Below are 12,364 nucleotides of genomic sequence, written 5' to 3'. Positions count from 1 at the left end.
TGTTAATTCTCTTTTCCACTTTTTTTAAGTATTATTTTAGAAAGTCTGAACACGAGGATCAATAAAGTATCCGTCTATCCATCCATCCGTCCATCCATCTTTCCGTCTATCTATCCGTCTATCCATCCATCCGTCCGTCCGTCCGTCCGTCTGTCTGTCTATCCGTCTATCTATCCGTCTATCTATCCATCCATCCATCCATCCATCCATCCATCCGTCTGTCTGTCTGTCTATCCGTCCGTCCGTCTGTCTATCCATCCATAAATCTATCCATCCATCCATCTATCCATCTATCACCCAGAGTGAGCTAAGAGGCTATTTTTCATCTGTATTCTGTGGACAGATATTGTAAAGTCGCCCTTTGAAACACATTAAAGTAATTATCAGTAAACACATGCAACACAGAGGCCTATCAAAGTGGAAATACTAAACCAAACATACAGATAACATAGCAAAAAAACAGCCACAGGTTAAAGCAGTACAAAGACAGAACTATGTGACTCGTTCTCTAGCTGTTCTTTATAAATATATTACCTCTACTCGACACACTGTATTTTAATTCTTAAATTAAAAGCAAATCATTATTTACGTCGATGATTCATTGATTGATCTGCATATCTTGAGTCTGAAAGCTACACTGCAGGTCTTCGTTATAAGGTGTGATTAACAACTGTATTTATATGTTAGTAAATATCCTCACCTTCTCAGTCACGAACTTGTTGACGTCGACGTCCTCGGGGAGGAAGTCTCTCCACCGGAGACCGCCGTCTCGCCACATCGCTCCCGCCTTTTTATGGCTCTAAAGAAGGAAATATTGTTTTAAAAAAAGTTTGTAGACTCTGTCCCTTTTGATGTGCAGTCACCATATCAACTGAGTCTGATACAGAACATTCTCTCAGTGTAATTGTAATTTAAAATATAAATTGTCAGAAGAATTGCTGAGGGACATCCCCAAATATCTATCCAAAGCTTTAGTATAGTGACGCAGAAACAGAAAATAAATTCTACTAACATCAATACAACTGGAGAGAGTTCACGTGTTAGACTGACACATTAACAACCATCAAACACTTCTTAAATACCGAAAATAAAACCACCGGACATAAAATAAATAAATAAAACCACCGGACCTTCCCACAACAGTTATTTTCTCATATATGAACACAGGGGAAATTATGGGTGAAATTCAATCAAACTGATATTTTGCTCAGAGAAAAAGTGAGAATTTTGTGATTTTGAGAACTGTTCAAATGATTGAATGAGAATATGAAGGTTCCCACACATTTTCATGGGACAAAACCTTCACATGACTTTTTATATGACCCGTAATAACATTTATTATTAAACGATTGGTCGACTAACACTTATCTAACGTCGACAAGACTTTAAGTCGTGCTTTTGCGTCAATCTTTGAGGACAAACTCAGTTTTACAGATCCATAAATGGTAGAAATGAAATGTGCTTTAAAGTAAAATAACTTGTTAAGAAGCCCCCAGCCATATGAAAGGATAGATAATTGACTATAACTAAGAGTTTCTCACCATTTCTTTGCACAGTAAGTTGAGGATTTGCACCAGCAGGACTCCGGCTTGGCCCAGAGGAATCAAAGGTTTGGAAACCTCCCTGGAGGAACAAAGGTCAAACAGAGGTTAACATCAAGCAGCCAGAAAGGGATGTTCTCCTGCAGATTTGTCCCATGTGAGGAGGGGGCTTCTAACCTGAAAAGCTCCCCCATGGGGATGCCTCCCTCGTGCAGCATGGGGGAGATCAGCTCTGCCAGGTACAGCCAGATGTGAGGGATGTCGATGGCCATGTCTTCAGCCACCTCCAGGATCTCCTGCAGCCTGAGGACACACAGCGAGGAGACATTTAAACGTTTATTTATAGGATGAAGAACAAGTTCAAACGCACTCAAACAATGAGAAAACTAAGCAAAAAGGCATCATATAAGTTTAAGGTAAGAATAAAGAGAAATTAGACTTTCTGAGAGTAATTAAGTAACTTAAACCATCATTTCCCCTGCTGGCTTCTGCTCATTTTAAATCCTGACGTTATAAACATTACTTTTATTTGATCAATCTCCTGCCGCCTGAGGACACAGCGAGGACACACAGCGAGGACACATCCAAACGTTTATTTATAGGGTGAAGCACAAGTTTAAACGCACTCATGCAATCTTAAACAATCTTTTGCAATATTTAGTTTTAAAAAGCAATGGGTTTTTTCTTGTGTTTTTTAAAACTTCAATTGAAAATGCGTAACTAAACAGGTGGATTGAAACACACCTCCACCCCAGTTTCACATGTCTACTCCCTCCAGAGAGTTCAACTGAAACTAACCTCGATCCTCATCTCAAACTTTGTCGTTTTGAAATTGAACGTTTCTTTGCTTGGAAAGCCGTTAAAATAGATGTTTAAGAAGCGTGGGAACCCTCGTGTTTTCTGTGAAGTTGTAGACACCTTTTACACACGATATACAACATTATAAATACACATTCCTCCCCCCCTCACTGACCCGTTGTAGTACTGCTGCTTGGGCAGAGTGCCGGCTTTGATGAGCTGCTGCAGCAGGAGGCCCATGCGCTCTCGGGCGATGGTGCTGCGCTCCAGCGTCGACTCCAGGCCAGTTTGTACGAAGAGGAACAGAAGCTGAGTGCTGCTCATCTCACGCACACACTGCAGAGCCTCCTGCGGGGCGGAGAGGACACACAGAGGGGTGTTAGGCTGATTAACTCTGCTTAGTGGCTGTCAGACGCTCATTTTAATGTTTATTAGAGAGCAATGACACAATCAGAATCGATACGATAATACTTTAATGTTCAGATCAAGTGTGAAATGTGACTTGCATCACAGCAGCTCCATGTGTAACATCAACAGACACATATCAAGACACAATACATGAAAAACAAACAAACATTGAACATAACAGCACAATCAGTGAGAGAAAAGCTGCTCAAAGAGCCTTCAGCGAGCATTTGATCTGGACTCAGCTCTGTATTTACTGAGAGGATGGACTGGAGCACAAAGGATGCTTCAGTCTGACTTTATTCAATCTCCCATTAGATCAGCCGTGTCAAACTCAATTTCATCACGAGCCACATCAGCATTATGGTTGCACTAAAAGGGCCGGTTGTAACTTTAAGACTATATAAAAAATACATTTAATATATATAAAATAATGTAATATATTATATGATTACCTCTGCATTGGATTATTATCAGATAGGGTAATAACTTAATAATTACCTACGTCTGAAAGCAGAGGTCTAGGGCAAATAATTGCAAGTCTCTTCAGTGAGAATGTCACAAAATGATTTAAAAAGAAAAGCCAAATTCTGGGAGAAAAAAAAAAAAAATCTAATTTGAGATGCATTGTGGGACATGTAGTTTATGGGCAACGTGCTTCTGTAAAGTAGCATTCAACCGTATAATAAACATATTATATTCTTTGCAAACTCTTATGGGGCCACAGAAAATGAAGTGGGTCTGAGAAGAAGCTGTTGGACAGCCTTATTAGGTTGTTCTAGTATGCTGACTCATAAAGTCTCTGACAGGGTTGACCAACAATCGCTTATTTATGCTAGGAGATATTTGGGTTAATGATGTACAATAAGTTATCATGTTATGAACATAAAACCGTTTAAAGTAAAATTGTAATGCAACAACAAGATTGCTACTTCTATTTTTATCGTACCTTCATGTCGTTGAGGTGCAGATACTCCTCGATGATGGCGGTGGATTTCTTGGTCAGTTCCTCCTCCGTCAGCGTGGGCTTGGTGGAGGCCGGGGGGGGAGGAGGGGTGTCAGTTTTCTCTCGTGTCACTGTTCACACAGAAAGAAACACATGTCATGTTTTCCATGAACTCGGGAAACCCAGAAAATTGCAGTTTAAACATAAGTTTGACGAAACAAAAACTACATTGAAAGTATATTTATTTTAGAAATCTGATTCAATGTTTTGTATAGGTAAAGTGTGTCAACAAAAAAAATATAAATAAAAAATAAATAAAATAGACTTCTGGAACTGTTTGCAGGTTTTCTATGAGCACTGCAATGTATTATTATTACTCAGTGTGAATAAAGTGTGAATAACTGAGCTCCTCCTACCGTCCTCTTTGCTCCTGGCTCTCTCTCGGCTCCCTCTGTCGTCGGTCATGCTGGCGACGCGGCGGACGGGATCTGCCGACCCGCGCTGCTCCCGCTCGCGGCTCCCCTCGTTCTCCCGGCTGAAGCTGCGCTTGGTGACCTGCAGGCGGTTTCTGTCGCGGTCGTCACGCCGGTCGAAGCGATCGTTGCCGCGGCCCGAGCGATCGAAACGGTCGCCGCGCTCTCGACTCGAGCTGTTTCTGTGGAATCAGAACAAGAAAAATCCTTAATTCAATTACAAGTTATATTATGTGCAATTTGAAATTAAAACAACACATTTCCATGACTTTTTAAATGGGAAACCACTAATAAGATTACTTTTACATGCCTGGAAAATTACACTAAAGCTTTCTGATCACACAGGTCCGAGGATACTCTGACAACACTTTAAGTTTCTTGCTGCTCACCTCTGAGGGACTCGTCTGTCTGAGTCCTGAGCAGCCGAGGAGCCGGAGGTCGCCTGCTGTAAGGCGGAGAATCTGTTCCCCGTGTTGGTGGCTGGGCGGCCGGCTGGCTGCTCTGGGCCTGGAGGGGAAACACAACAGAAATAGCACATTATAATACATGTCATTACATTAAAACACATTTACAAAGCACCTTTAAACTGTTGGCCATGCCTGCAGGAGAAATGTGGGGTTTCAATATCTTACCCCAGGGCAATAATGAATCATGACAGATATTTGTGATCTTAATATCGATCAACTTAATAAAAAGGCATGCATTTGGTATCGTAAAAATGAAATGAGAGAAGATGGTTCCCAATAAGTACATTTTTTGACATTGTTCTTTCAATGTTTAAGTAATACTTCAATAGTGTTTTACATTTTCTGAATGTCAATCTATTTTGTGATATCAACCTCTTTTAAACTGCTGGCAAATATAACAATCTGTCCAACAAAATCAATGATATGGAACATCCAGGTAGCAAGGCAATGCAGCAGCGGCCTTTTCTGTGTTCTGAGTCTCACTTTTTATTTCATTTCATTTGTATTTGTTCCGTTCATGGTATGCACAACTTAATGTATAACAATTATTTACAAAACATGTCTCTATAAACAGACCGTACCCGGAAAGGAGCAGGGAGATTACCGGCCCTTTTCTCAATTTCTTTTAATAAATTTAACTAGACGGTCTGTCCTTTGTATTTTCTTATTCACAGCCAATCATAACAGTATCGTGGGAAAATAAGAGAAACACAAAAACGTCCCACTTAGTTCCCACTTGACAGTTAACGGAAAGAATCAAAACTAAAACATCACGTAATCACATTGTTCTGGGAAACCTACCGGCTTCTGCAGGTTTAGCAGTGGTGCTGCCCCCGCTGCTGCCCTTCCCCCAGCTGCCAAACATGCCTTTACCACCGGGGCCCAGGACCTGATTGTTGAAGTCAAGAACAGGGGTCTGAAAAATAAAAAAGGGGATACAAAGATTAATGGGATTTGAACAGATCTTATAATTATCTCCACATCATGACCATTCCCACAGCACAGTCTTCATTCCGTCAACGAAAACTATGACGAAAGATGAGACGGGACTAAGGTGTTAATGGTGGACTATCGGACATTCAAAATGCAGCATATTTTCCCCCAAGTGTCCGTCTTGTTTGTCAAAATGCATCTTACGTTTCTAACTTGCAATATCATTATTTCCGCTCTCTTCACTCCAGAAGAGCGATCTCCCTGGCCGTTTCTCAATGTCGAGTAAACCTGCTGCAGAGCCACTATTTCAAGTATACTACGTCATCGAGTGGCGCCGAAGGACTGTTTGAATGCATGTTAAATGCCCAGCATTCGGCGTCACTCGATGACATAGTATACTTGAAATAGTGGCTTTGCAGCCGGTAAACTCGACATTGAGAAACGGCCCGTGTCTCTCTGTGTGCGGGGGGCGGGGCCTAACAGACGCTCCAGCGGCAAACAGAGATCTGCCAGGGACGGAGCATTCAGAGACACTCTACAAGGCTCGATGTGGACAAAGCTCGTTTGCATTAGTGTTTTCGCGTAAGCGCGTTGACACGAGCAGTCTGTCCAAACTGCTGGCCAAAAAGGTGTCATATTCAGTCGGAGAAATGCACAATTTTCGATTTCCTTAACTCATAGCTCTGTTGCCCCAATTATGATTAACGTTATCACATCAGGTGCGCAGAGGTGGGAGAAGTACTCCGATATTTTCGTTAAGTAAAAAAGTACCAGGGTGTAGGAATACTATGTTACAGTAAAAGTCCTGCATTCAAAATGTTACTATGGTAAAAGTAGAAAAGTATTCTCATCAAAATATAGTGAAAGTAGCGACAGTAAAAGTAGTCATTGTGCAGATTGGTCCATTTCAGATTTAGAATAATATATATGATATGTTTTATAATGATTGATCATGAAAGTGTTCTCAAAGCTGGTAAAGGTGCAGCTAGTTTGAATGACTTTGTATACTGCAGGGTAGCTGGTGGATTTACTCCAGGTGGAACTAAAGTCTGATTTAACACTTGATTATATTTCACATCATTCATCCACATCTGTAAAGTAACTAAAGGTATTAAATACATGCAGTGGAGTAGAAGTACACCATTTACCTCTGAACTGTAGTGGAGTAGAAGTACACAGTAGCAAAACATTTAAATACTCCAATAAAGTACAAGTACCTCAACATTTTACTCAAGTACAGTACAATATAATAACATAATTATATATATTTGATTTATTTCACATTTAAATAAAGCAATGTTAATTCGGTTAACAATTTGTTTAGTTTTTCCCTTTAAAAAATAACAAAAAGTAAATACAAGAATACCGTTAAAGTACCGGATCGATAAGCAGTATCGATAAGACTAGTAGTACCGTAGAAAACCTTAACGATACCCACCCCTAGATATTACACAAGTAAAGTGTTTAGAGAGTGAAATGTTGCTTTACGAATTTCAACACTTGATGCTGTCACATTGATTCCAATCTCAGAAACCTGTATTTGCCTAACTGAATTAGTTTAAAGAGAGAAAACATTTTGACTAAAAGTTGACTAAAATGTTTTGAGTTTTCGTCGGCTAAAACTAGACTAAAACTATGAAGGATAAAAATGACTAAAACTAATAACCATTTTCGTCTAAAGACTAAATCAAAAATAGCTGCCAAAATGAACACTGCCACAGCATCTTCAACCATGTAATATGAATGTTGATGTAGCTACATACATACTGAGACATTAGTATTAATAATACATTGAATTTTTATAGCGCTTTTCCTAGTGCTCTTGTAAAGACGTAATACCAAGTCAAACTCAGCCTTTCTAAGAAACTGAAACTAAAAACACACTCATGAAACAAACTACAACCTAAATCGTTGACGGTAGAAAGAAATAACAAAAATCGTATTGAAATCTTGCATTCCTATCCAAGTGAAGCGTCCTTTCTCCTACCTTAGTGATCTTGCTAAGCCGAGAGGTGTCAATGGGTCGGTTTTTGGTGGAGATGGGCACTGTGTTCCAGCCTTCGTCCTGGGGAGGTTGCCCTCGGCCCTGGTTTTCACGGCCCTCGCGGCCCCCACGGCCCCCTCGATCGTTCCTTCCTCCGTCGTTCCTTCCTCCGTCGTTTCTGCCTCCGTGGCCTCCTGACGGCTTAGAGATGAAGGCTTGCTGCACCTTCATCTGCTCCCGTTGCTCCTCCAGCTCGGCGTCTTTGTGGATTTGCTCGATCGTCTTCGGGCCCTGTTCGCCTCTCCTGGGGACCCACGAGCTCTGGAGGGGAGGAAGTAGAATATAGAGGTAGTCAGAATCAGAATACCTTAGGAAATCCAGTCCACTCTGAAGGGATCTACTGATAGATTTGATAAGGCCTGGCAGCCATAGATCGCACACGTGCAAGGTGGATTTAACACTTTGAAGATGATTATGTATAGAATTGAGTGTTGCTGAAATCTGGGCTACAACAATTTCTAAGACAATATTGTAGGAGTTGTATATATTTTGTCTGTGTTCTTTTTTGTGTCCATTATGAGAACGTGTACTTATCTCATTATGTTTTAGTTGTTTTCTTTCATGCTGGGGTGGGGGGGTATATTTGATCTGCTTTCTGGCAGTCTGGTTGAAATGTGCACTGTTGCATCTACAGTATGTATTTGACTGCTCAATGACATTCTGTATGATTTTTCTTTATAATGAAAACATTTTTTTTTTTAAAAAGGAATACTTTAATCGTCCCACATAACCGTAAAGAAATATTAAAGATGTCGGGACATTGACGGGATTATTTGGGACATGATTTGCTCCCTCTGTGTGTATTGGATAATTAAATGGCAGTCAAAATGTTTACAAATATCAAAATGTTAATGTGTCCACATCACCGATTCCAACAACATTTTTTCAGAAACATTTTTTTTGCTACTAATATGGGGAAATATTAGGAAAGAAGCAGACACGTTGATGCTGGCTTTAGATCCAATAGCCGCTTTCACACCAAGTACTTTGCCGTACTTAGTGCCCGGTACTTATTGCCCGGTACTTAGTACCCCCATGCTGGGACTCCCAGCAGCTTCTACTGAAGCCTTTCGAGTAAATAGCCAGAACACCAACACCTCCCAGTGTTTCCCCTACCATTGTATTGGAGGTGGGGCTGCGCCCTGCAAACGGAGCTGCGCCCTGCAAACGGAGCCCCCCCTTAAATTAAAGTTGTTTAAAAAAATTAAAAAAAATTATACATATATAGCACCAAATTGCAACTAATCTATATCTACTGTCACTTTTCACATTGAACATGTGCTCTTTTATTAAATTAACTAAACGCTTTCATTTTAAGTTGTGAGTTTAGTGTTTTTGACCCAAAGAAACACTGATGCATTAATCAATAATCCACAGCTCCTCTCTCTGCTCCAGAGGATTTAAAAAAAGATATATCCCGATTTTACTGCACCTAGTTTCCTACATAACTATTGTTTTTGTTTCTCTTTTGGTTAGGTATTGTTCTTTCTATGTGTCTGTAAGCACCACTTATAACAAAGCAAATTCCTCGTAAGTGTAAAACTACTTGATAATAAAACTGATTCAGACAGAGCCCACTCTAAAGCTAAACGGCGCTAGCTTAGCATAGCTAACGGCGGTAGCTTAGCATAGCTAGCATGACACAGCACTATAACCGTTACTCCCCAAACAAACCCTCTGAAAATACCCAATAAACAGACATCACACCAACAGTGAGCTCTTCACAACACCAAAACACAACATCAGTGTGTATTCAACATGTATCAACCATAAAACTCACCTAGTGTGGGGAGATATTAGGAAATAAGCTAATTAGCTCAAATGCCCGGTTGCAGCTAGCTTCAAGTCCAACGTATTAATAAACGGTTGTTAAGCAACAGGCGCCATCTGTTGGACAACCCAGGAACCGTTAGTCTTTGTAACTTGTCATATCCATTACATATGCAACAGGTTCAAAAAACACTCAATACATTAACTCAATTGAACTGAAGTATCTCTAATTTCGACCGATGATTCAATAGGCATTTAGCAGTGTTAATGCTGACAAATTAACACTATTAGGACTAAGGTGTTCATGGGAGTAACTGATGAAAACATCCACATCCTAGTCACTCTTAAAGCTGGCAAAGGCAGTTTTTATTTAGCATTATTGGGCAAAAGCTCCATAATAACCTTCAATAGATAAAAAGCTAAGAGGATACAGAGGGTTGAGGTTAGATTCTTCTCTGTCCTAAGTCAAAGGTTAGTCTACAGGAAAAGAGATGTGCTATAATGACATATTTAGGACAACCCTGACTTTATCATTGCAAAGGCTCTTTCAACGTTTTTCTATTACATTTTTCCATCAGATTTTGGGTTATTGCAGCAAAATGAGCACTTTGGCAAACACATTTATGACAAGTTTTATATTAACCGACAGAAACATGTTCAGAAAACCATTGATTTCTAGACGAGGAAACGGGAAGTGTAGTAATGCCGACTCATTTCTAGGATTATGATTCATTCCTGCAAACACTATGGTGGAATAAAAGCTTTTCCTCCAAGATAATCCTTCGTTGAATCAAGCTTTGACCTAAAAAGGGATGTGCACATTTGTGAAACAGAAAATAAAAACGCCCTCTTTGAAATGACCTGAAAACAGAGCCAGAAGGAGGTGCAGAAGTGTAGTTTTCTTTTAAATTAGAATATACTGAGAGGTTATATTGGAAGTTTTGCTCCAGGAAGGCACAAATAAAACTGCCTTGCACGGCTTAAACTCTTCAATTTAGCCTTTTTCCTAGAAAGGCAAGAACAAAGTGTGTGTGTGTGTGTGTGTGTGTGTGTGTGTGTGTGTGTGTGTGTGTGTGTGTTTTTCAAAGTAAAGTGTGGCCAATGTGCTGACTGTGCAGCTGATGTTAGCTTGTTAAAACACTGAAAGAGGTTTTGTAACACTGTGTGGGCGGTGGGCAGCATTCCTTCAGAGAAATAATCTTAAACTGGACTGGCTTCATTACACATATATATATATATATATATATTCTGGTCATATGCGTTTAACGGTTTGTGTTGTTTGTTAAGTTTTTTGATCATTGTTTTTTTATACTTAATAGGTTTCCTGGCTTGTATCTCCCATACCCAGAACTACTAATAAGAAATTAAATCATCCTTAAATTGACTTAGGAGCTGTCTTTGTTTCTTAGCTTAAACAATACCTGTTAGCCTATAATAAAAACGACTCTTGTTGTGCTAGTGTTTACCCGTCGAAGGTCCAGCACGTCCTGCAGCATGAAGCGGATCCTGGAGCTGGTCTTCTTGTCCTTTATGATTTTCTCCATCTGATTAAAGTACTGGTCCATACGAGGCTAAGGAACAAACACAGCAGTGTGGTGAGTACATCTTCCACAAAACAAATTAAAACATGATCCAACAGCATATACTGTAGGCACGTGGTCTGTAGAGCTGCCTCAAACAAAACGAATTAAAAAAATATCGTTTTCATTGTTCAAAAAATGTTTTACCCAATTGCAATTGTTTGTTTAAACGTTAACTTCTATAGGTTAAAGTGGAATGATAACACTTGACATTTTGATGGTTTACACAGACTTAGGGATCGTTAAAACAATTCTTCGTAAAGGTGGGACATTTGTTTCATCTGGATTCTTGTATACCAGCTGTTTCTAAAACACAAAACGACAGCGCAGAAATGGCTCCTTGAGGAATAGTTTAGTCTAAATGCACTTCGTACCTTGGCCTTCTCGAAGTCGAGGTCCTTTCCGATGGTGGACAGCAGTCTGCAGAGGCACTCCAGAGACTCTTCGTCGTGGTTCTTCAGAAGCTTCACGATGCAGTCGTGCATGATGACCTCTGTGAGCATTTTCAGCTTGAACAGCTCTCCGATGAACTTCATGTTGCCCATCGAGCGCCTGCGGGCGTTGTCTTTCTCACGCTGCAGCTGCTCAGTGAGACGCTGCTTCTCCTCCGGCTGCAGGAGGAACAAAGTCACGGGGAAATGGAAGAGATGTTAGCCGTTTGAATAATCTGAGAATAATATAAATCTGAACATTTCATTTATCCTGGTCAAATGTGGGTTTCCAAACGGATAAATATATATTTTTTAAAAGGTTACTTAAGAATGTGCAATAAAAAGATCAAATACAAAAATAATATTTATTTAAACACAATTAAAAATACGCAATACAAATGTTAAATTATTAAATAAATAAAATGTATTTAAACAAGAAAAATGTGTAATAATCCTAAGTGATATGGGTAAGTAAGATGTCCAATAAAAAGGTAAACATGTGCACAGTGTAATACAATTTACAAAATATGTAGTTTTTATGTGTATCACTAAGATATTTTCCAGAATTACACAGGTTTCAAAGGGTTTAAAAGTGCTAGTCTGTTAACTCATAATGGCTTCCCTCTGATTTATGTTCACCTTCAAATACTCCCCACCACACATACAAAATAAAACACCAAGATCACTTCTTTTGAGCGTAAACAAAGAGCCTAGATTGAGATTGTTTTAGGCAGTACTGTACCACTGTGGCAGCATCCAGCTCTTTCTGCTTCCTCTCGAAGATCTCGTCGTCAACTTGGTCCTTTTCGAACTCCTTCTGGCATCGGTTTAGCAGCAGCTTGCGGAAATTCACAAAGACTCCCGGCTTATCTGTGGTTTCAACTTTAAGCTGGAAAATAGAACAGCAAACGCACACAATTAAATAGAGATGTCCCGATCCGATCACGTGATCGGGGATCGGAGCCGATCACGTGAT

The 12,364-nt window shown here is 39.9% G+C and overlaps 1 protein-coding gene across 1 annotated transcript; it reads right to left on the bottom strand.

Annotated features, from left to right (window-relative positions):
• Positions 1-661: 661 nt before the first annotated feature.
• LOC104957703 (eukaryotic translation initiation factor 4 gamma 1-like) lies at positions 662-12,277 on the bottom strand (the record flags this gene model as incomplete). The annotated part of the gene is made up of 12 exons (XM_010785360.1): positions 662-799; positions 1,542-1,623; positions 1,719-1,844; positions 2,515-2,687; positions 3,694-3,821; positions 4,107-4,345; positions 4,553-4,670; positions 5,432-5,546; positions 7,551-7,868; positions 10,844-10,948; positions 11,332-11,568; positions 12,131-12,277. Coding segments are annotated over 12 exons (1,911 nt in total), but the record flags the coding sequence as incomplete, so codon positions are not given.
• Positions 12,278-12,364: the final 87 nt, after the last annotated feature.

This window comes from Notothenia coriiceps, unplaced genomic scaffold (assembly GCF_000735185.1).
Source record: "Notothenia coriiceps isolate Sejong01 unplaced genomic scaffold, NC01 NC01_scaffold00027570, whole genome shotgun sequence".
In the NCBI taxonomy this organism is placed as follows: Eukaryota; Metazoa; Chordata; class Actinopteri; order Perciformes; family Nototheniidae; genus Notothenia; species Notothenia coriiceps.
This window is presented reverse-complemented; position numbering and strand designations above follow the sequence as displayed.